Source organism: Trichomonas vaginalis, chromosome III (assembly GCF_026262505.1).
Source record: "Trichomonas vaginalis G3 chromosome III, whole genome shotgun sequence".
Taxonomy (NCBI): Eukaryota; Parabasalia; order Trichomonadida; family Trichomonadidae; genus Trichomonas; species Trichomonas vaginalis.
This window is the reverse complement of record NC_067205.1, coordinates 15707904-15734337: the sequence shown is the minus strand read 5'-3', so window position 1 is coordinate 15734337 and position 26434 is coordinate 15707904. Positions and strand designations below refer to the sequence as shown.

The following is a 26434-nucleotide window of genomic DNA, read 5'->3' as shown; positions in this document are numbered from 1 at the left end:
AGGACTTTCAATCTGTGCGAAACCATGCATAAACTGTCATATAAGGCGGCATGTAATCTTTACTCTGTCCCGTCGTTTGTGTATATCCTGAAACATTATGTGTATGATTACCTGAACCCTGTGTATCGTTCCAGTAACAATTAATAGCAAATTTAACGTCATCTTTAACATCATATCCTTTACCTTTTGTCATTCCTGACCAATCCCAATATCTATGCTTATGCCATCCTGCTTCGGTTGTGTTTAAATTAACGTAATGACTGTGAGCAGGTAAATTTTCACCCGTAATTGTTTTACTTCCACCAGTTTGTTTTGATGAGTTTGTACAATATAAGAAACGATCGGTTATTTGTTGCCATGTACCAAATCCAAATAATGTTGCCGGATTTGTTGAATTCATTGATGTATATATTGAACCAATGGGGTAAATCATCTCAAACATTGTATTTAACTCAGTATTAACCCATTCCTTATCTGCTTTCTTCTTTAACTCAGTATTAACCCATTCCTTATCTGCTTTCTTCTTTAACTCAGTATTAACCCATTCCTTATCTGCTTTCTTCTTTAATCCATTATGAATATTGAATTTATTATATAATATTGAAATCGTGTAAGAAGTTAAAATTGGTATTGTCATCAATATTAACATATTATTTTTGAAAATTGCTTTTTTAACATCTTGAAATTTTGTGATTTCAGACCAATTTTTTCCATCACTACTGATATTTACTAAATCACCACATCCAAAAGCAATGAAATACCCATCAATATAAAACAAATTTGTAAATCTATAATTTCGAGTAAATTTTGGAGTGAATGAATAAACCAATTCCCAACTTGGTGTTTTCTCTGGATCCTGTGAAAAATCTTGTGATAAATAAATATGTCTGTTATAACTTACAGGATATGAATACACCATACTACCTGAAACAAGAACACAAACATTCGAAGCATAACATAAAGCTTCAATGTCTCCATCAGCTTGAAAAATTTGTTCAAAATGACCAAATGGTATTGAATATGATCTATAAATTTTATCATTTTGTAGGATAAAACACATGTTGTTAATGTAATACCATTTACTTGTATAATCAATTTTCAAATCTGATGACATCATACTAAACATATAATAATTTATCCCATCCTCACTAATGAAAATTTGATTGTTTTCATAAATTAGTACCCATTTATTATTAACACATCTAATAGGATTATTTGGATATTTAAATTTAACATCTTGATTTAAATTACATTTGAACCATTGGATACAATCGAATGAATAACAAGGGCAAAAATCATCTCCAACCGTTATCATTCCCATAAATTTGCCGTTATTATATTCAACATAAAAAATTCTTGGATTAATGATTGGCTCTCGTGTATCAGGATTCAAAACGGATGGAGTAAATGATTCATAGTTTTTAAAATCATTTGTTTTAAAATAATAAAGCTCCGCCTGTATAAAATAAATACATGGTCACTCCATCGAAACATAACCATTCAATATCTTCAAATGTTTTATCTGATGATTTCATAAAATTTAAAAATGGTGGGGTAAAATAGACCTCCGATTGTTTTATTTCTTCATTAACAAATGATATATCAGCTTTCTTTGCTAACTCAGTATAACGTATTCCTTATCTGCCTTCTTATTTAACTCATCGTTAACATAAGTTTTATCTGCTTTAAGGTCTAAACATCCTGAAACCCATCCTGTATCAGCTTTAGTTTTTAAAATCTTTGATGTCCGTTCATGATACCATTCAACCTTTCTTATAATTTCATTATCTTTTTCATCCACATATTCCTTATCGCCTTCTTCACTAACACACTAGCCACATATTCCTTATCTGCTTCTTCATTATGTCATTTAGGAAACCTTTTATGAATTCCTCATTTAAATTAAATCTTCCAATCTTCAAAACTTTAGGAAATGCATTTAATGCGTAATATCTCTGTTCTTCTGGTGGAATTGATGTTATATCATCCGTTATCCTTTAATTTTTGAATTCATAAATAAAATTTCTTTTATATTTGATATCACCGCACCACCTTTGCAAACGAATTCAAAATGGTCATTTTTCAATACTATCTCCAAATCTCCATATTTCAACCTTTGCGTTTGTTCTGCCGTCTTTGAATTATATGCATATGTGGCGTATGTAATGGTCTGTGGTTGCTGTTGTTTAATCATTTATTACGATTTAAAAATAAATATTTAATCCGTTATCTCATCAGCTATTTTTTCTATTTGAAATTGCCATAATATTTCATTCATGAATTCTAAATCACAATCAAATAGGTCAGTTATTCTAAATTTAATATTTGATAAATCTTTTGAATGAAGAATAAATGAATTCCCGGATAATTGAAATGGATATGATAAAGAAAATATGTTTAAGTTGATGGATAAAATGTTTTGTATTGATGGGTAAGAGTTAGGGTCTAATGTTTGATGTGAAAATCTCATTGGGGTATTAACTTTATCACATTTGATTAAAATGAAATTTGAACCAGTGTCAGAATACAAAACATCCCCAACATCTTTTTCAAAATTTAATATCCCCAACAATGAACGAAGACGAGGAGTACAAAATTTAATTTTCAGCGGAAATTTAATAAGGTTATTTATTTCATCAAGTTCAAAAAGTTTATCAGGTTTTGATTTAAAATTTTCTTCATACCATACGATAAATGATTCATTTAAATAACTTAAAATTGTGTTAATATCCCTCACTATCACATTATTTATATACATATCATACGTTTTTTCATGGTCATCTTTAATAAATGATATATAATCTGAAGGGTCTAAAAGAATGGGATTAAATTTACCACTCACAGAAACGAGAGTAACATTATAAATTCCACTAACTGTTAAATTTAATTCACAGTTATTATTCGAAATAATATTGATAATTGACATTTTTTATTACGATTAAAAATATGGTAAAGCGTTATTTTCCAGTGATAAATAAAACTAGAATAAGATTACCTCAAGAATTCATAAATTCAACGAATAAGAAATTCATTCATGTTATAAATTTTAGTGTTTTCAGAAAATATGAGTCGATGTCATATTCATCATCAGGTTATATTTCACTTCATTCAAATTTAGTTCAATCAAACCCATATAATGACCATTTCATAAGATTTTCAGATGGTATTAAAAATGTAATTGATAGATTAAAATATGAACAGATTGACAATATCGAATTTTTGGAATTTTGGTTTAAATATCCCGATGGAAAAAAGATTGAAGTTAAAGATAAAGCAGATACTATAACAAAAACAATTACAATGACTGATCCGGATAGTGGGGAACAAAAAGAAATAAAACAAACGATAGAAACTGGTGAAAGGTCAATTATTATCGATTATGATTCAAAGGATTATTATTCGATAATGTTAATGCTTGAATATTAAATAGCCTTAACAAAGAATTTTTCAAGTGATATTTTATATTCATCAACTATTTTATTATAAATATCATTATATGTTAAATGAAGTTCAGTTGTTGTTCCGTTCTTTGATATCTTAATTGTGCTAATATCCTTTATAGGATTTATTTTTGCAACTGTTCCGCAGCATGAAACCTCATCATCTATGAAATATTGAATCTTCACGTCTGAATCTTGAACATCACAAAGAATGGCGATAATGTGAATTAATGATTCATAAGGTAAAATAATTAAACCGGATTGGTCAATTAAATTTATTATTGAATCATAATTATCAGTTATGATATCGCGATATATTTTCATTAATTCAGAATTAATGTCTATTTTATATGGGTTCTCGATGTTTGATGAAAGAGGTGGGGGGTATGTTGGATAAGTGGGAATTTCAACAGGTTCTTTACCGGGTTCAGATAAAATGATTGGGTCTCCATCTTCTTTATTTTGCTCCTCCTCCTTTTTCGGTAAGTCACGAGTTAATAAATTTGGTTGAGTTGCTGACCTTGTTAATTCAGGACTAACATTAACTTTAACATTTTGAATAATTCGTGATTTATCATCATTTACATTATAACCAACCGTAATCTCTGCTTTTGCGTTTGTGTTCTTTTGACTTGTGAAACGTCTTCTCATTTATAATTGAATAAAAAAAAGAAAAATATATTTAAAGTTTTATTTAGTTGTTACGGTAATATCCCAAGGTTCATCATTGTTTGCTTATACTTTCTTTGTAACTGCACCAATTATGTTATTGATAATGGTTTGAGTTTCTTCCAGTCTTATTTTATCATTTACAATATCTTTAATCATTTCATTACATGCATTCTTAAAACCATCCGATTTTTCTAATTTACGTCTATCACTTTCTTTAATTAAATCAAAGTTATAACCTTGTTGAGAATAAAGTGGTTTCTTTATCAATTCCTTGAACGCTTCTGAAAGTGAAGATGAAGAAATTCTTGCCACTTGAAAAATTCTGCTTTCATTTTCTGTTCATTGAACACTGGATCGAATAAAGCAACTTTAAAGAATTTCTTAGCTGGAATTTCAGGTCTCAAATTTGCATATTGACCATCAAACTGATTAACATATCGTGGTAATCCATCCGGTCCCTCTTCAATAGCGTTTAATTCTTCATTGAAATAAGAATATGGATTATGACGGTATGAAAGAATTGGTCCATCTTTACTGTCTCCGATATGTTGTTTAACAGCTTTTCCATTTTCATCAAATTGCATAGGATAACGTTCATTATATGCTTTACGTTTAGGATAATCCGTCATTGTTAATTTATACCCATTTATGACTTTAATATTTCCTTGACCATCAGTAACAAAGACTTCATTTATTCCATCAGGCTTTCCATTTGGACCTGTAATGTCTGCTTCATGTGCTTCCCAATTTGGTCCATGACGTTTGGCATATGCTTGAGCTTCTGGTAATGTTAAAACGTTTCTCATTTGTTTAACATCCTTTTGAAGACCGGCAACAATGTGGACTAATTCTTTCATTCCGTCTGGAACTTTCATAGTTCTATTATATGCACCCTTTTTGTTTGTCCCTTGTTTTAATGGAACCTGTAGAAGATTTGCAATTTCTGTCATGTTTAATTATAAATAAAAAATAAAAATTAATTATAAAAAAGTTATTCGAATTTAATGGAACCTTTATTTAAATCAACTATTATTTTTCCATGTTCTCCTAATTGTTGATATTGTGTGTAAAGTTCATTAATGCTCATTGGTAAATTCACTTGATAAAGCATAACGTTCAACTGTTGACGACTAAAACCACTGAAAATGAAAAGGGTGGACAGGTTTGATTTAATGTTTGTGCTTAATGCTTTAAAGTATTGAACAGCCATAAAGAATGAACACTGAATGTGTCGACATTGAGTTAATAATTGATTAAAATATGATTTCTCATTAGTTATTAGTTTTGATTTCACGGCATCATCTAGAAAAATTAGTGAATGCAAAAATTCTCTATCAAAATTTGAAATAGAAAGTGTTTCAAATAATTCGTCCCTTTGTTTATCAATAATTTTATCCTCTAATCCTTGCTTCTTGATTGTATTATATAACTCTTTATACATTAAAAAGTTTTTCAAATAATCTTCTGCTTCTTCTTGTGATAAATAAATAATTGGAATTTTTATTAAATGCTTTAATGATTCAAATGTATCATCTGAAGGTGAACCAGAACGGTTGATATAAATTAACACATGAGAATAAGGTGAAGTGTTAGCAATAATGATAATTTGTTTTAATATCGTTAATGTTTTACCTTTATTTTGTTTACCAATTGCTGCAGTGATTGAATTTAAGTAACATTCAGAATATGGAATTTTCATTAATTTTTCCTTAGATAGAGCATTTCTATTATCACTCAATGCTTCATTAATCATATCATCTACGTATGTATTATATACTCCTGTAATTCTTCAGAATTGAAATCCATTTAATCAAAAATAAATTTATAATTTTAAACATTTCTATTCATCAATATTTCATCATATGAACTTCTATACTGTGGTGGTGTACCTGTTGGATGATATTTCAAACCTTCATCCGGTGTCCATGTCCAATATGTAGTCCTAGTAAACCAAACCTGAGGAGGATTTGTCACCTTTGAACAGTAAGTGTCATTTTCACCCTGAATGATTGGATAAGCTTTCACTTGTACTGTAACTTGTGAGTTGAAAGTTTCTAATCCATCAAAGAATATACCCGCTCCATCACGTTGAACTGGAATAGTGCATAAGAATGAAGTTTGGTCTTTCCATGTTCTAGCTAATGGCGTGCCATTATCATCATTCAGTGGTCTAGTTAATGAGTCCTCGTATTCTTCTGTGCATTCATTCACTCCATCTAAATCAGAAGCTTGAAGCATACGTGTAAAGAATATGTCACCCACTGTGGTCATCGCTTGATCGGGGAAGTTTCTGGAATCTATAGTGACCTGAGACCTCGAAGCATTGGATTTTCTAAAACCGTTCTTTGCATTGCATTCTTCGGAAATGTTAACACAACATCTGTAACATTATGAAGAGCGTATGAGAAATCAGAACTGATACCTTCAGGAGTGATGCAACCTCCATTTAGTGAACGAACGTCAATATGTTGAGCTGGAATCATGAATGGATCTTCCTTACTGAATAAACGTGGTATTGCTTTAACTGATTCTTCAATTAAACCGTATCCTGGTGTAATGCATTTATCCTCTAAAACTTCCATCTTTGTGCATGAAATAATAACGTCTTCAACTGTTGCGTCAGCAGATGTAGCGGCTAAGCTTGTAATTAATTTTGCAGGAAGTCCGATTTGTTGGAATTTGCGATCATATTTATAAACATGATTCATAATCTTTTCATAATTTTCATCAGTTATCTTTTCATAAACGTAATTTTGTAAATCAGCAACTCTTAACGGGTCAACCTGACAAAATACTAAAGTATCCCTGAAAACATAATATTTAAAATGATTTCACCAAATGATTTGGATAATCATCGAACGCCTGAAATGCTAACAAATCATTTACCGGAATAATCATATCAAAAGTGACATCAACTTCTTCATTTGCTTTCTTGAAAACTTCTGAAGGGTCAATATATTTACCACATACTGAGTTATCATATTTTTGAACATTATTATATAGAATGAATGAACAAACTTTTTAACTTTCCTTTCTGATTTTGGTTTATATGTTGCAAATGCGAAAGATTCACGGGCGCAATCCATCTGAAGATAACCGGCATCACCTCTTTCGGTTTCTACTTCTAATTGTTTAAAGCTTTGATTTGATGATTTGTAACCAACGAATAAACGCATGCATTTAAAAGCGGCATCACATGTGAAAGCTTTATTTGAAACTAGAGTTGCTTTAACTTTGCGTTTAATATATGTGTCACCTAATTGGTTCACATCATGAGCCGGATTTGTAATTCTTAAATGAGTTTGTTTATCATCAAAATATGGAGTATCAGAGTCATAGCATGAACTTTCAAGTTCTCTATAATATCTTCTACCGTCATTCTTTGCGAATATTTCATTTATCTTTTCGAATGAATGAAACATTTCCATTAATTGGTTTAGTGTTTGGCACCAAATAGTTAGTCGTCATTTATGATGAAATAAAAAAAAATCAAAATTAAAAGATGAAAATGAATTTTTAATTTTAATGAAATAATCAACTATGGCGGCAGGATTCTTTAAAAAGTTATGGGATAAAGTAAAAAGAGGAGCGCATAAAGTTTGGGAAACAATGAAGAAGGAGCAAATTGGATATTTAAGAATAAAGAAGCAATTAGTGACATTGCAGAACAAATAGCACCTAATGTTCCGGTAAGGGAAGTATTAAATAAAGGAGATAAAGTTTATCGTCGACTACAACCGATATTGAGATAAAAATAATATTTATTTTTACTACTTTCCTCCTATTTTATTAAGTATTCCTTCAGCAATTCCACCAACTGCGTTACCTGCTTGTGCTCCCATCGCTGGATTACCTGCTTTAGCACCTAATACTCCACCTATGATAGTTCCTGCCGTTTTCGCTACTGGTGCCAAAAAGTTTGCAATGGGTTTTATTATTTTCTGATGAACCCAACTTGCAGCTTTCTTAATTCCTTCCCATAACTTTTTAAAGAATCCTGCAGCCATTTCTGATTTAATATTAATTAAAAAATATATTTCATCACTTATATTCTAATTTTTATTTAATGATAAATGAAGCCTATTTTAAAAATAAATGAAACAGAGGAGGAAGAAATTAATGAAAGTGAAAATGTTCAAAATAAAATAAACATTGTTAAACCCATTACTGAAACAAAAATTTTTTCATCTGTTGAAGAATTTAATGACTATTATGCTAATAATAAAAAATTATTTGAAGAATTGACAACATGTAAATTGAATAAAATGTTTAAAGTTGATGGATTCAAAATTTCAAAAATAAAAGGTGTTGTTAGTTTAAAATCTATTCCTCAATCAAGAATCACCTCATTAATGAAAATTGATGATTTAACAAAAAGAATAGAAATTATTGAAGAAAGAATAAATCAAATAATTGATTTCATAAATCATGACTCGTTGAGCCCGGGTCCTTAAAGTCCATCACTGAGTTCAAGGTTATATTCATCAAATATTTCATTAATAAATGCAACTTCTGCTAGTTTATTTATTTTTTCAATACGATCATTTGAAAGTCTATTGTTTAATTTTTTCTGAAGTTTTTCATTTTCTAGTTCTGAAACTTTATTTGGATGATATGTAAATTCATGAAATTCTTTGACCTCGGTTTTGATCATTAATTTACAAAGAACTTTTGTGGTTGGAATTCGTTTGAACCATTTATCCTTAATATTTGTTATAAATTCAATATCTGGAATTAATTCCCAAATTTTTGCATTTTCAATTAATTTATTATCAAATGCAAAAGCAATAGGTTTAATATTAAACTTACCTTTATAATATAAACTTTCTACATAATCATCGAAATAAACATCAACTTGTTTAACATTTTCAAGAATTGGTGAAAGAGCATCCATTAATTGATTGACGGTGACGAATCCTGAATATCTAACGTCGTTAGTTTTGACACTCATTTTCTTACGAATTAAAAAATAAATTATTCATAAATGTAAGACATGAATTTTCTCCCCTGTTGTCAAAATGTCATGTTGTCACCATTTTCAAAAGAAGTTAATTAACCCGGTTACCCCCTCAGTTATTCAAAAACGTAAGACATGAATTTTATTATCCACTTTATCAGGTTTTACTTGTTGGGTCATTTATGTAAGAATAAAAAAATAAATTATTTTAAAATTAATGTTAAAATAAATGATACAAAATCATTCAATATTGTATGAATTCTTACGTTTACAAAAAAAGTCACAAAACCCATCATACTCTACTACTAATATTGCGAACAAATTCTGAAGTAAAATCGCGATCAATAATTGAAAATTACGATCATGTACTGAAAAATGACGATCGAATTGAATGAATAGAATTATATCTAAGAAAAAATAAATTGTATTTAGAAGATGAACAAAGAAAGGTGTATGCTAAAAATCATTTAACAATAAATGGAAATAAAACGAAATTGTTAAAAGAAAAAAATGAAAATTGTTAAGGGTGCACACGAGAGGATCATGTAAACTTCAGAATTTAGAACCTTATTTTTAGGCATTATCTTGGCTACCTATTTAGGCTCGAAAAGCAAAAAATATCAAAAAATACAACTTGACTCCATTATGACCCTTTCATGGAGGTAGTTTTTATCCGCTAGTATTTTCCCTTTGAATCTCTTTACAATTCGAAATCAAATTCAAACCTCAGTAGAAGAAAGGAAGAATCGACTTACTACGGTTGTAATACGAATAAATACATATATTTAATTATTTTTATTTACATAATAATTGTTTGAAGCTCATATTCCAACAAATTTTTAAATAAAAATATTAAAATGTTGAAAATGTTCATATATTTTAATAGGGTTTTGGCACTTTATTGAGGAATTACTACATACATAGTCGAACTGAACTTGATATTTTGAAATTTAAATTATTTATCAAAATTAAAATTTAACTTGAAATTTATAATTATTTAGTCATATTTTGCATAATTCTAAGTAGATTTTGTAAAAAATCAAGAAAGAAAAATTTTAACGTGCTTTATTTTTTCTTTTTTATAATAATACATATTATTATATAATTAACATATTCATAATGTTTCACCCTTTCAAAAATATAATCCTCCTCCTCTCAAATAAACGTACATACGGGTGGCCTCTTTTTTCAAAAAATTAAAATTTGAAATTTTGGGCTCAAATATTAGAGATTTTTTCAACCTTCAACGATATCAAAAAAAAAAAAAAAAAAAGGTAGTGGGGCTTCCAGGGGCTGCGCCCCTTCTAGCCCTGAAGTTTTATTTGGAGGGCTTCCAGGCACTTCGTGCCCTCTAGCCCTGAAGATGTTTAGTATAAATGAAGTTCTTATATACGGGTCTTCCAGGAGCTTTTCACAAATTATATATGTTTTCATGTTTTGTCACTTTTCTGTCACTTTTCAGGGAAAAAACATTTTTATTATATATAAAATGAATTTTACAAAACCACCGTTACCGTTCTTTGGAAATAAGAGTAAATGTAAAGATATTCTATTGAGAGAACTTAAGAAACTACCGAATGGTCTAACATTTGTAGATTTGTTCGGTGGAAGTTTCTATATATCCCATTTGTGTCATACAATATTCCCAGACTCAAAGATTATATGCAATGACTTCGACAACTATATGGACCGTCTCAAACATATACCAGACACAAACAATATATTGAAAGAGTTAAAAAAAAAGATACCTATAGGCAAGATGGAACGTATACCATTAGATAAGAAAAATATTGTGAGAGAGGTTTTGAAAAAAGCAGAATATATAGACTGGGATAGTATATCTGCTAGACTATTATATAGTGGTTCTATAAGAGTTCATGACATTGAAACACTTATGTCAAATGTTTTATATCTTAACTATACAAATGTTTTCAAAGAGGACATAGAAAAATATATTGAGGGTATAGAGTTTGTGAGATGTCATTGGACAGAGTTGTATGAAAAATATAAAGACAAGGAAAATGTTTTCTTTATAGTGGACCCGCCGTTCTATAACACATGGGATTTTCAATACCAAGTAGACTGGACTTTGAGAGACTCTTTAGAAACTTTAGACGTTTTACATAACCATCCATGCTTTTACTTTACATCCGATAAAAGTGGTTTGGAAACCGTTATGAGATGGTTAGAGGACATACATGCCTATGAGTTTAGATATGACAAGATAGAATATGAGAGAGTCCTATAAACCGGAGAAAGTGTCATAACAAAGAAATTTTACTAGTAAGTAAATGTGGTTTGAAATAGGACTACTTGTTTTAGGTTTTTTCCATTGTGTCATTTATTTATTTGACGTGGCAGAAAGGTACAGAGAATATGAAGATGAACCAATGTCTGCAAATGTTCAGTATATGTACTCGTAAGAGATATTTTTATCTAATATTAAATGGACGCACAGAACTTAGCAAATGCACAGCAACCTGGACAACCAAACCCAGAGAATATTCCAAATGAAGTTAGAATACAAACTGCAATGGCAAACTATGGTCAAGTGCCAACAGATGTACAAATGCAAACTGCCATGTCAAATGACGCTGCGTTAGGTTTGCCACCATGGTATGCAAATATGAGATGGAAAGAGTTTTATACAAACCCTGAAGTGGGATATAAACAACTTTATGCAGATGACGCGAACACAGGAGTTGACCCAGAATATGTTTTCTACCAGAGGAGAAACAGAATGTATGAGCTCCAGTTAAAAAATGCTATGGAACTCAGAAGGAAACGTAAGAGACTAGGCGGACATTAGATTTTTACACGTAGTAAATGGGTTTCTTCAGTAGTATTGGAAACTTCTTTCGAAATGTTGGAAGAGGTATATGGAATGGAATAAAAACCGTAGGAAGAGGAATTTGGAACGGAGTCAAAAATATTGGTAAAAGAGTAGGTCAGTTTGTTGGTATTATACCTAAAGACCCTGAACCAGAAGAACAAGCTCCTGTTATACAACAGCCTGAACCTGCACCACAGTCAAGTTGGCAACCAAATCCAACACCTCGACCGTATTAAAAATTATATTTTTACCGTTCGATAGTAGTTGTATATGAAACTAGTTCTAAGTAAAAACGCATGGTATAATGGAATTATTCTCTTTCTTCCATCTGTTGTAAACCATACTTGAAAGTCTGAAATACTTCCACTTGGTGGTTCATATAGCTTTGTAGGTTTTTCGTAAAAGTCATTTGCCAAGCATAAAAAAGAGTTTTGGGCGCCAGAAAATGAAGCATGAACTATAATAGCATCTGAGTCGAAAACATTTTCATATGTTCCATTAGGGTTTTCGACTTCATAAAAGTCCGGGTGTACTGGATATGCTGCAGGCTGATTTAACATCCTCAGAAATCTATACCATGCCAAGTTGTTATATTTTGTAGAAATATAAACGTTTTCTCCAAGGTCTTCTATTCTATTGATTTTAACAGTTGCATTTTTCCTGTCATATATAATATCGAGATGGTACTCTCCTTCGTCAATGTTGTACTGTTTTGCATATTCGAGATAGATATCGTTTATTTTTTCTTGAAAAGCTTGAAGAGTTGTTTCTAAGTTTACAAGCAAATTCACTTGTAAAAGTTTTCCCTGTTCAAATTTCTCATACATACGTTTTTCTTTGTTATAGTATCGAACTTCAAAACCGACTGTAAATGGGAAACCATGTATGGCTTCTGAAATGAACTTCATTCTACGAAAGCCAATAGCTTTTGTGACGGATGGGTCTCTTAACCATCTTAACGGGTAGTCAAAACGATAGCCTTCATGCTTTACGGTCTCTGTCTCAAACTTTTGACCTACATTGGTAAAAAGTTCATCTAATGGTTTAGTTGTAGCAACTCTTGAATTTTCTTTTTCTATTGAAAGCATATTTTATCTAGAATAAAAATGTCAAATGAAACAGCGTCTATGAGAGAAATACAACACAACCGACAACTCATTATGCAAGCTCTAAATAAGAACACAACAAACTTTTCAAACTATTCTAAGATATCTGAGTCATTGAAAGAAGGAAACTTAAAACTGACAATAAACCCAATGACAGATGAGTTTCTGTTTCAAGACAATAAGAACCATACTGTCTGTATAAATCCAACAAAAGGAACTTTAAACGAGAAACCTATAAATGAACTTCTTTTGAAAGCAGATGTTGACAGCAAAGCTGACAAAGAATATGTAGACGATGCAATAGCAAAAGAAGAAGAAAGAGCTAACAAAGCTTATGCAACAAAAGAACATACTCATCCTGAACTAGCAGACAAAACATATGTTGACAATAAAATGTCAAGTGAAGTGACAAGAGCTGAAAACGAATATTCTAAAAAGACTCATACACATTCTATATCTGAAATAACAGACTTACAAGAAACATTAGAGACAAAAGCAGATAAGGGATGGGTGGCTAGTGTGTTAGTGAAGAAGGCGGATAAGGAATATGTGGATGAAAAAGATAACGAAATGAAAGAAAGGGTTGAATGGTACCATGAACGGACATCGAAGATTTTAAAAGGTAAAGCCAATACAGGATGGGTTTCAGGATGTTTAGACCTTAAAGCAGATAAAACTTATGTTAACGATGAGTTAGAGAAGAAAGCAAATAAGACTCATACACATACAAGTTTTACAACTGTTGCTATAGAAAGTATTGAAGGAACGGTTGAAGAAACTGGTGGGGATGCATTATATTGTAAACCTCCTAACTTTCCACAAGGTTTAACATCGGATGACGACATAACGACGATGAAAAACATTAGATGTAAAGATGTTTATGTCATGAAGGATGAAAATAACGTTAAATTCACTGCTCAAGATTTATATGACAAGAAAGCAGACAAAACAGAGCTTCAAACATTAAAGACAGAAATATTTCAAACATTATATCCTATAGGCTCTATTTATACGTCAATGAACTCTACCAGACCAGAAGTAGTACTTGGTTTTGGAACTTGGACTCAAATAGTCGACAGGTTTTTGTATTGTGCAAACTCTTCAAAGGAAACAGGCGGAAGTAAAACGATTTCAGGTGCAAATTTACCTGCGCACAGTCACTACGTAAGTTTAACTACATCTCGAGAAGGTGGGCATAGGCATAAATATTGGGATTGGACAGGAATGACAAAAGGTAAAGGATATGATGTTAAAGACAACGTTCAGTTTGCTATAAATTGTTACTTGGATAACACTGAGGTAGGAGGAGACCATACACATTTCGTTTCAGGGTATACGAAAACAACGGGACAAAGTAAAGACTACATGCCACCTTACATGACAGTTTACGCATGGTATAGAATTGCTTAGTCGTCATTTTCAACTTCTTTAGCATATTCGTCAGGAGTTGTCTTATATTTGTTAGGAACTGTCTTTGAAAGTATACCACCTTGAACTTTGACAAGTTTGAAACGAGGTCTGACAATAGTAGTTTTATCTTCTGCTTGCAGTCTGTACATTTTGCCATGTTTGCCTAAAACTTCATAATATTCTCTTGTATACTTTCTTCTATTTTTACGAACACGAATGTGAGTACCTGTCGGGTTCCCATTGTTGTCATAGTCAATAGTATTTTCATATGGGTCGCGTTTAGGTATTTCTATTTTTACTTTGTCGCCTTTCTTAAGTTTGAAGCCCGGCATTCTTTCTTGTTTGTCTCTTTTGACTAAATTATTAAATATATAGTCTTTCTCTAAGTCAGGGTTGTTTTTCATTTCTTCGGGGGAGTGGTTTCACCAAACCTTTTTGTTTAGTTATTGTAAATATTTAAAACTTGTCTCATCTTTGCCATGGAGAAGTGTCTAATAGTCGTCATATGACATTTCATTTGCTTCACCACTTGTGGTTGGTTTAAGTCTCTTAACATTTTTATACAACCGTCAATGACACCAAGAGCAGAATGGTTTTGGTCGACAATGAAATATTGGTTTACATTTTTTGAACGCAGATAGTTTTTTACATCGTCTGATTTGAAAGAACTTTCACAGTCAGATGTCAGTTTTGTTGGATGGTATTTGTCAACGAATATTGTCAAAGCAGTTTTCACATCTAAAATATTTTTGGACCATAATGGTATGGCTTCACAGTATCTTGTGTTTTGACCAACAAATATTAACCAGTATGGAGGTCCATCTGTTCTAACTCTCGGAATGTTTTCCAAGATATCCATAAACCAAGCATTTGGTGTTGAACTAAAGATTTTTACCAAGTGCTTTCTTTGTCGCTTTAGAACATAGGGGTCCTTGTTTGATTCGTCATTTTTTAACCCATAAGAAATGGGTTTATTGGCGCGTTAGCAGGAGTTGCATCTAGATTTTTGCCCGCAGTGGGAACAATAGCCAGAGGTGTATTTGGAGTTGGAAGGAAGATTTTGAGTACATTAGGTATACTTAAAGAGAAAGCAACACCTATTATACAAACTGTACAGAAAGGTTGGGATGTAGCACGAGATGCAACAAATCTTATTCCAAATCCTGAAACAAGAGGAAAAAGTTCAAGGATGGATGGACAATGTAGGAAGACAAGCAGGAAACTATTATAACAAAGCAAATGACTACTATAACCAAGCAGGACACTATATGGACCAAGGTGAAAGATTCTTTAACAGAGGATATAACCATGCACAACAATGGGTAAACAATAACCAACCGCAACCACCTCAAACGTGGGGAATGTAAATTTTTTTACTGAGATGAAATGAACAATACAGCTTTAAGACAAATGGGTTCAAGATGGATTTGTCGGCTTCCAGCAGTTACACAACGTGTTTGTCAAGTTCTTCCTATACCTCAGGAAGTTTTAGACCGACTTAAAAAACAACAACAACCAGTTGAAAACAAACCAAACTAAAATTTTTTACTGAGATGAAATGACCGAAGAAGTTGAAACGGTAGATTTGACACCACAAACAAAAAGTTCAGAACCATTGTCAAAACCTGTCAAAGAACTTACAGATGAAGAGAAAAATTCAATAATAGAAAGTGCCAGGTCTGGAAATACAAACCCTAACTACAAAGTCACTTTTCATAGAAATGGAACGGCTAGTATCTCAAAAAAGAAACAGACTCTCACAAATAAAATATTGAAGTCTGAAGGAGCTTTCGAGACAACAGATGGAAAAGTTTACTTCACTGACCAACAGTTCATTATAGAACATCTCATTGACTTAGAGTCAAAATATTCTAAACTTTACAACAAACACAAAAAGTTGAAAGGAAAACAACAACAAATGGCATATGATATTTATGAAGATGTTGACGACACAACTAGACCTGCAAGTGAGGTAAAGTCAGCCGAACCGAAAAGTGACGAAAAACCGATAGAAGAAGAGAAACCAAAAACTGAAGATAAACCAAAACCAAAGTTTAGTTTGGAAACTAAACCAAGTCAACCTTCATTAGCTGGTATGGGTTGGCGTCAAAGACTTATGGCTTCAGGTGGTTATGTAAAGTAAAGAGAAAAAAATATTTTTTTATTTTTATAAAAAATGCCCCCATATAGAATGGATAGAAAGTCTGCTAGAATAAAAGCAGAGTTGCAAAGATATGGTTGGAGAGTTTCGAAGAATTTTAAATATAGGAAGGGAAGACCCATAAAAGTCTATGACAAATTGTCTGGTCTTCGCTATGAAATGGATTTGGAAACAGCGCGTGCAAATTATCCAAACAGACTAGAGAGGTTAGAAGAAGAACGTCTTATGGACATGCCTTTCGATGCTAGTGAACCTCGAGTTGAAGGACACGACGGCTTTGCCAGATTCTACTGGAAACATGACAAACAATTGCATCCTTTGAGAAGGAAAAAAGGTAGTGCAGAGGATGGTCATGCTCCCATGGAAAGAACAAGATATGCATATGAGAAGTACCGTGAAGTTAGAAGCCAAATTACATCTGGTAGAACCTTTACAGTAAACTTTGACAAAGGAAAGAACAAAGAAGGCTTCATGGGTGTACTTGCTGCCATACAAGACGGAAATAAGAAAGGACACAATCTCAGATTGACGATAACAGATTTGGATAGTCACATTTACTATGCACATGGCAATGTCACAACAGCTGCAATGCTTCTTGACGCTTTCAAGACTACAAAGAGAGAACAAATGGTTGACTCCGACTCAGACATTTTGAATGCAATTGAAGGAATTGCAAGTGTCAAGTTCGAATGGTACAAAACTAACCCTCAAGCAGTCAGACAACATGTTTGTTAGATGAGAAATATGAAATGGCATACCATTTTAAAACCATATATTTTTACATATATTAAATGCTTCAGGTTGAAAAACAAAGAACAAAAGTAGTAGATACAAAATCGTTAGACTATATCTTTACAAATGCTGGTAGGACTATTTCAGATGAAGAAATTTCATCCCGAGCATACAGGTTTGACTATCCAATTCGTTGGCTTCAAAGTCCTTCAGATGCAAAGGCAATAGGATTTAGAAGAGTTTTGTTTTCAAATAGAACTAACGCATTTATGTTCGCAGTATATTTTCATGGGCAGTATAAAGGTTCTGATGGTCTAATAGAAAAATTTGACGAAATGAGAATCTTTACAGTTCGTTCAGACGAAAGTCTTGAGAAAACTCTAAATGACTTTCAAACTCAAATAAACAAATATTATTGGGAATTTCAAGAAAAATACGACTCTTTACTAAATGGAACATACTATCTGAAACTAGAATATGACAAGATGAACTCCACCGTTTCATTTCAAAAGATTGAAATTAACCCTCCAAGAGATACAGAGTTTTTATTTTGGCAAGTAGACAAACGTTCTTGGGCACAATTTCTTCGGTTACTAAACCAGAACGAACCATTACCACCAGATGGTCCATTTAAATTTATACTTCCACCAGCAGATTTGACAGTTTATAGAAACGTGTTCGACCCTCAAAATGTTATGTGTCATGCAAGTTTCAGTTCAAGCAACAATGGTTTTCTATGTATCGGTAAGGACTTTTATGACTTTGCTTCTAAATTCTACGAACCACCTAGTAACAGTTTCTCTGACTTTCAAGTTTGGTTCACAACAAATGGTGTGCAACATATAATACCATTGTACTATGACTTTTATCTCGAATTGTCTTTCATATACAACTACGGAAAAGTGCTGAAAAAGTATTGAAAAATAAAGTTTAGGTGAAGAGGTGCGATCTCACCTCCTTTTTCACCTGTTTTTTCACCCGTTGAATTTTCATGAATTTCCTTAAGATAGAAAAAAAGTGAGTTAAAATGAGATGTTTACTGAAGGGGTCACCATGTCACCGGGTAACCATGTGTCACCAGGTAAACTAACTTCTTTTAAAAAATGAGACAACATGACATTTTGACAACAGTCCAGGAAATAAACTTCATCGTACATGTTTTGTCATGATTTCTTCTTCGTACATGTTTTGTCATGACTTCTTCATCGTATTCTTTCACCCGTTGAATTTTGTATAAAAAGCAACCCGCGGAATTCCGGCGGTTGGTATATTCTTCACAAAATGCTTGTTTTGAGGTCGAGCCATTTTTGGCTCCACCGTATTTTTCAACCAAAACTCATTTTTTTCGGCAAAAATATATTTTAGGTTAGATGGTGAGATCTCAGAACTAGTCTTGTACTGTTTCAAGACAATGTCCGACGGTTAAGCCACAAACGAATGTCCGACGTACCACCCAAAAATATTTTTTATTTTTATTGTAAGAACTGAAATGACAGTCGAAGCAAAAACGTTCACGAACAAATCTAATGGCGAAACATTCACAAAAGGCACTTACAACGGTATTGAAGTCTTACGTAGAGACAAGGATGGTTATATAAATGTAACAAATATGTGTCAGCAGTTTGGGAAAGACTTTAGAAGGTTGTTGGAAAATAAGTCCTGGGAAGAGTATTTTAAGGCATTTTGTGAAGAATATACCAACCCGCGGAATTCCGCGGGTTGCTTTTTATACAAAATTCATGCAGGAATTCCGGATGAAATCAAACAGGTTAGAGGAACGTATGTAGACCCAAGACTTGTAAACTATATAGCAATGTGGGCTTCTCCAAAATATTGCATAGCAGTTGGAAAAATTATGGACTCCATAGACAAGAAAGTTCATGAGAAATTAGATGAAGAAGAACTTGAAGATACAGTAGAGAATGCTAAACCTTTGTTCGAACAAGAAGTTGGAAAAATGTGCGAAAAACAAATAGAACATGAACATGAGATGTGTTATGGTTATAGAGATTCTCCATACGAACTAGACCAATGGGAACAAGAAGATTTAAAGAGAGAATTTAGAGAATATGAACTCGCTAAAATTTCATTAGAAGCTGCAGAAGAGAGGTTAAAAGTTTGGGGTCGTTTTGTACAAAAATATTGTGAGTAAATGAACCATTTCTTTTTATTGAATTCAATAAAAATATATTTTAGGGTAGATGGTTTTTAGGTGTCACCAGGTCCCTCGGTCCCTCGGTCCCTCGGTCATTTTAACTTCTCTGAAAAAATGAGACAACATGACATTTAGACAACAACACAGGAAATAAACTTCATCGTACATGTTTTGTCAAGACTTCTTCTTCGTAAATGTTTTGTCACCCGTTGAATTTTGTATAAAAAGCAACCCGCGGAATTCCGGCGGTTGGTATATTCTTCACAAAATGCTTGTTTTGAGGTCGAGCCACTTTTGGTTCCACCGTATTTTTCAACCAAAATTCTTGAGTTTTGTTCTGAATTCAATAAAAATAAAGTTTAGGTGAAGAGGTGCGATCTCACCTCCTTTTTCACCTGTTTTTTCACCTCTTGAATTTTCATGAATTTTCCCGAAATAAAAAATAAAGTTAGTTTTTTAAAAAAAATATTTTTTATTTTTATTGTAAGAACATGTTAGCAACAACAGCACCAAACTCGTTAGTCATGAACCCAACTTCAATGTTAGTAGAGATGAAAAGCTTCATTCCTTCTTCATATACTTTCGAAACAGAAATCCAGAAGATAAAGCAAGAACTTCTCCAAGGAGATTTAGATTGCACTGCGAAAGATGAAACAAATGAAGAATATCTTTATGACATGCAGGACCTCATCGACCATCTACCTAAACTTCCTGAAATTCAGCAGCAAAAACTCACTATTCCTGAATTCGATGAAATAGAAGTCAAAGCAACTGACTCAGTAGAAATAAAGAAGTTCATACGAAAGGTAAACTATGAGTTTCTTGGATTTCATTGCAACCACAAAGTCATGGACAAAGATTGCGATATGGTATATAAAAATATTTCTGACATATATAAATCGGAGGAGTTTAAGACCTACGACAACTTTGTTTCGTTAGTTGCTGAATGTGTATGGCAGATAAGAGATAAAGATAAAAGATGTAAAATATGGAATGAACAAATAAAACCCGCAACTTTTGAGTTAAAGAAAACCATTGACGCTATAGTTGTACTTGCAGGTCAAATTTCAATGTACAATGCTAAAATGAACCCACAATGTTCTAAATGTAAAGCAGCAATGAGGAAATATAACTACTCCGTCAAAGAGATAGAACGTATGCGAAACGACTATGCTGACTTAAAGAAAGAAGCAGAGAAACCAGCAGAAAATAAAATGGACATGTTGACATTTCTAAACAAAAACTATCCAACAGCTGACGATTTCCTTCTTTCAGATGTCAAGAAGAAATATAAAGAAACTTTCGGCATTGTGAAAACTTTTGACATACTGACAGAAGAAATAGAAGCTACGAAATTGTTTAGAATTTCAAATATACATCGTACAATTCATGTAAAACGCTTATAAAAAAAAGAGGTGAAAAAACAGGTGAAAAAACAGGTGAGATCGCACCTCTTCACCTAAAATATATTTTTGCTGAAAAAATGACCAAATTTCATGATATAACTGTTATTTTTGACGAAGAGAACTTTAACACTTCGTAAAAAAAATCCCTGAAATCATATCTTTTATACAAAATTCAAGAGGTGAGAAAACAGGTGAAAAAAGAGGTGAGATCGCACCTCTTCACCTAAAATATATTTTTGTCTGATTTACGCTCATTGACGAAGAAGAAGTCATGACAAAACATGTACGAAGAAATCATGAAAATTCACGAGGGTAGAAAACAGGTTAGAAAACAGGTTAGATCTAACCTTCTACCCTAAAATATATTTTTGTCTGATTTACACTCATTTCGATGAAATCATGACAAAACATATACGCTCATTACGATGAAGAAGTCTTGACAAAACATATACGATGAAATCATGAAAATTCACGAGGGTAGAAAACAGGTTAGAAAACAGGTTAGATCTAACCTTCTACCCTAAAATATATTTTTGCTGAAAAATGACCAAATTTCATGAGTTTCCTTAAGATAGAAAAAATAACGTTAGTTTTATTTTTTTTTATTTTTTTATTTTGTATGTAAGAAACAGAAAATGTTAAACATTGAGTTTGAAACAGTTAGAAAGATAGACAATAACACCAAAGTGGTTAGAATAGGTGATTTAAACGTAAGATACTCAAAGAAATACAAGAAATATTCTTTGTCAGACATTATATCTCCATCTGGAAAGAGACCGCAGGACTGGGTTAGAATTGCTTCTACTCAGAAAATTTTGACAAGAAATCCTGAGCTTATGATATCAGTAGCATTCTATGGAACAAGAGCATATCTCATCGACAAAAGTCTTATACCAGTAGTTTTGTTCTGGATTGACCCAGTTGTTGGATATAACTTCATAACTTATGGTTCATTCGATACGGAACGTTGCAGTGAAGGCTTACTTTACATCGTTCAGAAACCAAAGGACTTCAATACAAAGAGATATAAGATAGGAAGAACATATAATATAACTAAAAGATATGACAGTATAGTCAATAGAGTTAAGGTTGTGTTTGTTAACGATATGAGAGCTGCTGAAACAGAACTACTTGAAAAGTTTGAGAAAATGTATGGTGCTCCCATAAAAGGTAAAGAAACGTTTGAAGTAGATGAGATAGAGAAAGCTATAAAATTATTTGACGAAGTTGCTGAAAAATACATGTAAAGCGTTTATTTTTGGTCTTTTGTGAAAGTAAGAAAATAACGCTAATTTTTTATAAAATATTTTTTTTTTATTTTGTATGTAAAGACAGATATGACAACAACCGAGAACACAACAACTGCTATCGTTCATGAAGCCATAAATGAAGAATACGAGTACATACAATATAACAAACAACTCCGTCTCATTCGTTCGGTCAAGGATGACATGTACCAAATGCAAAGTATTTTGACAGCATGTTTTGCTCCAGATACTAAGAAACCACAAGATTGGTTTGAATTAAATAGCACTCAAGAACTTTTGAGTGAGTTCGAACATGTAGAACTTAAAAAGATGTACCAAGACAGACAAAACTTACCATCATATCTAAAAGGTATATATGTTCATAAGTTCCTAGTTAGTTCAATAGCAATGTGGGCTTCTCCTCGTTATGCATGGTATATTTACAGACTTCTTGACGAAGTTGCTGAAAAATACATGTAAAGCGTTTATTTTTGGTCTTTTGTGAAAGTAAGAAAATAACGCTAATTTTTTATAAAATATTTTTTTTATTTTGTATGTAAAGACAGATATGACAACAACCGAGAACACAACAACTGCTATCGTTCATGAAGCCATAAATGAAGAATATGAGTACATACAATATAACAAACAGTTACGTCTCATTCGTTCGGTCAAAGACGATATGTACCAAATGCAAAGTATTTTGACAGCTCTTCGTTCTACAAAGCAAGCATATCATTGGTTTGAAAACCAACAGACAAAAGAACTTTTAGAAGAATTTCCTCATATGTTTGCGTTCCTCGGAAAACCGAGGAACGAGATTCCGTACGAAAATCGTAAAAATTTGCCAAATAGTTTGAAAGGATATTATGTTCATAGACTTTTAGTAAATGCTGTAGCAATGTGGGCTTCACCTCGTTACGCTTGTTATATTTTCATGATGTTAGATGAAATTCATAGACAAGAACGTGAAGAGATGGAAAAGAAACTTCAAGCAAAAGATGAAGTCATTGAAGCAAAAGACAAAAACATACAGAAAAGAATACCACGTTCGGTACCAAAAGGAAAGGAAAAGAACTATAAGTATATGATTTATACTGAAGAGATGGAAAATGAAGAAGACAGAGATATGGTTATGTTGCATTTAGTCAGAAGAAACAACAAAAGCTTTTACGACCTTGCTAAGATTTACAAATCTGACAGAAATTGGTTCTATCGCGAAAACTTACCGATTTCAATGACACCAAATGAAGATGTGAAACAAATAGTTCAAGATACTTTACCTCAAACACACTATGATATGAAAGGTTGTACAATACTTACATTCAAAGAAGATTTGCCGCTACTGAAAGAAAAAATAACAGAGTATTTTGACAACTTCAAACAAGCAGAGTAAATGAACCATTTATTTTTCAAGCTTGACACCAAAGATGGCTCAGGTAGCTCTAGATGGTAAATTGGCTTGTCAAATCCTTCTGGCATTCCGAGTCCTTCCTTCCGACAGGAAAAGTCCTTCCTTCCGACAGGAAAAGTCCTTCCTTCCGACAGGAAAAGTCCTTCCTTCCGACAGGAAAAGTCCTTCCTTCCGACAGGAAAAGTCCTTCCTTCCGACAGGAAAAGTTTTTCTTTCCAACAGGAAAAATTTTTCTTTCCAACAGGAAAAATTTTTCTTTCCGACAGGAAAAAAATTTCCAGTTGTCCGTCCGTAAACCATTCAAATTTTCGAAAATTGAGAACTTTTTGGCCGACCTTCAGAAAAAGTTTTTCCTTCCAACAGGAAAAAATTTTCTTTCCAACAGGAAAAAATTTTCTTTCCGACAGGAAAAGTTTTTCTTTCCGACAGGAAAAGTCCTTCCTTCCAACAGGAAAAGTCCTTCCTTCCAACAGGAAAAGTCCTTCCTTCCGACAGGACACAAACGGATGAGTGACGTACCACCAACCGAGTCCATTCCAAAGCCAGAAGAACCGACAGCCCCAGCACCACAACAGACTTACTAAGACTAAACACTTACATTTTTTACGCTTGACTTTTTACAATTTGAACTTTGTTTGCGTAGATATGAATTCTGAAAGAAGTATGAGGGTCTTGTATGACTTTGTACTTCTCCCATAGTTCATGTCTGTCAAACTTACCTGCCATGGACTCTTTCATAAGTTCCATGAAATCGTCTTCGGACAATCCGGGGAAAAGTACAATGTCAGTAAGTATTCTCTTTACATCCTTACTTAAACTCTTGGCTGTCTGTACACAAATGACAACTGAGATGTTGAAGTGTCTGAGCTTCTTAAGAATTCGACACATATCTTGTTCTCTGTTCTTTAACAAAGGATGAGAAGCAAAGTCATCTAAGATAAGAAGACATCTATGAGGGTAAGTCTTCCAATCGTAAGATTGCAATTTCTTCGAAATGTATTCTATCTCTTTCTGTTTGTTTCTGAAGTGGTGTTTGTCTAATATTCTCTGCATTTCCTCATTTGGGTCTTTAAACTTAGAATTTATATACTCATTTATAGCATTATACTTCAAAACTCTTCTTTGGTACTTCTTTATCCAATCTAACAACTCAGAGTCTTTTATACATACTAACTTAGACTTCTTTATAATATCTTTGAACGAATTTACGGTTTGGTCAAATTGACCAGAAGTACTACAAATAACAACTAACTCATAGAATGGGTTCTTCTCATCTAGTTCTTGTTGTTGTGCAGCCATTTTAAGATAAGTGAAAGTCTTACCCGACCCAGGTGGTGCAATTAGACCTGTTATACCATTCTGAGCAAATAAGAACTTGTCATGTATGGGTTTTATCTGAGCATTTTCTAACTTCCTCTTGTTCTTGTTTAAAACATTCTCAAATTTCTTGTCAATGTCAGCAAACTTTTTTTCTAACATATTTTTAGAAAAATTAAAATTTTTATCTTTTTGAAAATGTCTAGCGATTTCGCCATCTATATTCGAGACAAGCTTTTCGACAGCAAAACATCTGTCGACCATAAAATCTTACATAGTGTAAACAAGAAAGGTGAATTTGTTCTAAAGTTCTGTTTCTGGGAATATGACAAGAACCATAAAACATTAAGCAGAGCAGTCTTAAAATTTGTCAATGACAGACTTGTTGACAGAGATGACGCCGATTGGAAAGATGAAGTCCAACAAAAGTTCTTAGAATGCAAAGAAGACACATGCGCTGTTCTTGAAGATGAAATAGAAAACAGAATAGAAGAGCTATTAAAGGACAAAGAACTTTTACAAAAATATGGTTCTGAGAAGTTTGACATAACTCCACCAGAAAAGAAGAAGAGAGAAAAGAAAGAAAAGAAAGTAGAAGAAGAGAAGAAAGAACCTGAACCAGTTCCAGAGAAAAAGAAATTTGACATGTAAAAATAAAATTTTATTTTTAGAACATTTCTGGGTCAATGTCAATGTTCTCTTCCTCTTTAGGAGCAAACACTGGCTTAGACTCTAAAATCTTTTTACCCAATTTACCTTGAACTTCAACTATCTTAGACTCATAATATTCATAGTCGTCTGCTTTCTTTGGTTCATAAGGTATAACAAGTTTGTATGCTTTGCCTTCTTTAAGGTTTGAGAACCTTCTGTCAAAACTTTCTTTGACTGCTAACAAACCTTCTATGTCTAAGTCTTCAAATTTCGCACCATTTTTAGTCACAATAGCAAACTTAACTGGTTCGATGTTCCAAACTTTGCTGAATGAAGACTTTTCAAAATGGTAGAAGTAAACATTCAAATATGTGAATGGGTCTAGTTCTTCTTTAAGTCCTGACATGTACTTGTTTACTGAGATGAATTTTGTCATCTTTTCTATCGGATAAAAAAATATTTTTTTTTAAATTTACTCAGAAAAATTTTTCTTTGTATATACACCATTCTGTACGTCTAAAAGACTTTTGACATTTGCCAAGAATGTTCGTTTAGACGTTGTCATATAACCATATTCTTGACAATATTGTTTATACGAATCGTACAATGACCTTTCATCTAAACACTCAAAGTCAGTTTCATCTATGAACAGTTCATATACACTCTTGTTTGCTTCTAACAATGTTTGTCTCTCTTCGGTATGTGGAATTTGTCTTGGATTGAACTTAGAAATATCTAATGTCATGAAATATGAGAACAAGTGGTTGTAAAAGTCAGATGTCAAAGTTTCTGCTAAGTCGTCAAAATATTCTGTATCTTGCATATGAGAATCTGACGTTCTGACAACTACATATCTTCTGTCAGAACTTTCTAACTTCATCGGAACAGCATTGTTTGAAACCATAATGAAGTTTGCAACATTTTCACAAACTC

General features: G+C 32.5%; 16 protein-coding genes across 16 annotated transcripts, besides 3 other annotated features; 9 read left to right on the top strand and 7 right to left on the bottom strand.

Annotated features, from left to right (window-relative positions):
- Positions 1 to 5805: part of a mobile genetic element that runs on past the window's edge.
- Positions 8 to 649, bottom strand: TVAGG3_0708720 (keratin-associated protein family; the record flags this gene model as incomplete). Its single annotated transcript, XM_001298541.1, has 1 exon — positions 8 to 649. The coding sequence occupies one exon, from the start codon at positions 647 to 649 to the stop codon at positions 8 to 10; it is 642 nt and encodes a 213-aa protein (XP_001298542.1).
- TVAGG3_0708710 (uncharacterized protein) lies at positions 3423 to 4091 on the bottom strand (the record flags this gene model as incomplete). Its single annotated transcript, XM_051243669.1, has 1 exon — positions 3423 to 4091. One exon carries the CDS (start codon positions 4089 to 4091, stop codon positions 3423 to 3425), a length of 669 nt encoding a protein of 222 aa, XP_051090256.1.
- A 2077-nt stretch (positions 5806 to 7882) lies between the features above and the next one.
- TVAGG3_0708690 (N-acetylmuramoyl-l-alanine amidase family) lies at positions 7883 to 8119 on the bottom strand (the record flags this gene model as incomplete). The annotated part of the gene is made up of 1 exon (XM_001298542.1): positions 7883 to 8119. One exon carries the CDS (start codon positions 8117 to 8119, stop codon positions 7883 to 7885), a length of 237 nt encoding a protein of 78 aa, XP_001298543.1.
- Positions 8120 to 9594: 1475 nt separating this feature from the next.
- Positions 9595 to 10247: a mobile genetic element.
- A 1268-nt stretch (positions 10248 to 11515) lies between these two features.
- On the top strand, positions 11516 to 11878 carry TVAGG3_0708670 (uncharacterized protein; the record flags this gene model as incomplete). The annotated part of the gene is made up of 1 exon (XM_001323919.2): positions 11516 to 11878. One exon carries the CDS (start codon positions 11516 to 11518, stop codon positions 11876 to 11878), a length of 363 nt encoding a protein of 120 aa, XP_001323954.2.
- A 537-nt stretch (positions 11879 to 12415) lies between these two features.
- Positions 12416 to 12990, bottom strand: TVAGG3_0708660 (uncharacterized protein; the record flags this gene model as incomplete). Its single annotated transcript, XM_051243668.1, has 1 exon — positions 12416 to 12990. A coding segment is annotated over one exon (575 nt), but the record flags the coding sequence as incomplete, so codon positions are not given.
- A 453-nt stretch (positions 12991 to 13443) lies between these two features.
- Positions 13444 to 26434: part of a mobile genetic element that runs on past the window's edge.
- On the bottom strand, positions 14415 to 14822 carry TVAGG3_0708650 (uncharacterized protein; the record flags this gene model as incomplete). The annotated part of the gene is made up of 1 exon (XM_051243667.1): positions 14415 to 14822. The coding sequence occupies one exon, from the start codon at positions 14820 to 14822 to the stop codon at positions 14415 to 14417; it is 408 nt and encodes a 135-aa protein (XP_051090254.1).
- Positions 15977 to 16561, top strand: TVAGG3_0708640 (phage tail repeat-like family; the record flags this gene model as incomplete). Its single annotated transcript, XM_051243666.1, has 1 exon — positions 15977 to 16561. The coding sequence occupies one exon, from the start codon at positions 15977 to 15979 to the stop codon at positions 16559 to 16561; it is 585 nt and encodes a 194-aa protein (XP_051090253.1).
- Positions 16739 to 17314, top strand: TVAGG3_0708630 (uncharacterized protein; the record flags this gene model as incomplete). The annotated part of the gene is made up of 1 exon (XM_051243665.1): positions 16739 to 17314. One exon carries the CDS (start codon positions 16739 to 16741, stop codon positions 17312 to 17314), a length of 576 nt encoding a protein of 191 aa, XP_051090252.1.
- Positions 17647 to 18231, top strand: TVAGG3_0708620 (uncharacterized protein; the record flags this gene model as incomplete). The annotated part of the gene is made up of 1 exon (XM_051243664.1): positions 17647 to 18231. One exon carries the CDS (start codon positions 17647 to 17649, stop codon positions 18229 to 18231), a length of 585 nt encoding a protein of 194 aa, XP_051090251.1.
- Positions 18801 to 19463, top strand: TVAGG3_0708610 (uncharacterized protein; the record flags this gene model as incomplete). Its single annotated transcript, XM_051243663.1, has 1 exon — positions 18801 to 19463. The coding sequence occupies one exon, from the start codon at positions 18801 to 18803 to the stop codon at positions 19461 to 19463; it is 663 nt and encodes a 220-aa protein (XP_051090250.1).
- TVAGG3_0708600 (organellar and viral DNA polymerase type B) lies at positions 19958 to 20872 on the top strand (the record flags this gene model as incomplete). The annotated part of the gene is made up of 1 exon (XM_051243662.1): positions 19958 to 20872. The coding sequence occupies one exon, from the start codon at positions 19958 to 19960 to the stop codon at positions 20870 to 20872; it is 915 nt and encodes a 304-aa protein (XP_051090249.1).
- Positions 21508 to 22119, top strand: TVAGG3_0708590 (organellar and viral DNA polymerase type B; the record flags this gene model as incomplete). The annotated part of the gene is made up of 1 exon (XM_051243661.1): positions 21508 to 22119. One exon carries the CDS (start codon positions 21508 to 21510, stop codon positions 22117 to 22119), a length of 612 nt encoding a protein of 203 aa, XP_051090248.1.
- TVAGG3_0708580 (uncharacterized protein) lies at positions 23096 to 23515 on the top strand (the record flags this gene model as incomplete). The annotated part of the gene is made up of 1 exon (XM_051243660.1): positions 23096 to 23515. The coding sequence occupies one exon, from the start codon at positions 23096 to 23098 to the stop codon at positions 23513 to 23515; it is 420 nt and encodes a 139-aa protein (XP_051090247.1).
- Positions 24137 to 24586, bottom strand: TVAGG3_0708570 (protein of unknown function, DUF4106 family; the record flags this gene model as incomplete). The annotated part of the gene is made up of 1 exon (XM_051243659.1): positions 24137 to 24586. One exon carries the CDS (start codon positions 24584 to 24586, stop codon positions 24137 to 24139), a length of 450 nt encoding a protein of 149 aa, XP_051090246.1.
- On the top strand, positions 25160 to 25501 carry TVAGG3_0708560 (uncharacterized protein; the record flags this gene model as incomplete). The annotated part of the gene is made up of 1 exon (XM_051243658.1): positions 25160 to 25501. A coding segment is annotated over one exon (342 nt), but the record flags the coding sequence as incomplete, so codon positions are not given.
- TVAGG3_0708550 (protein of unknown function, DUF4108 family) lies at positions 25518 to 25826 on the bottom strand (the record flags this gene model as incomplete). The annotated part of the gene is made up of 1 exon (XM_051243657.1): positions 25518 to 25826. A coding segment is annotated over one exon (309 nt), but the record flags the coding sequence as incomplete, so codon positions are not given.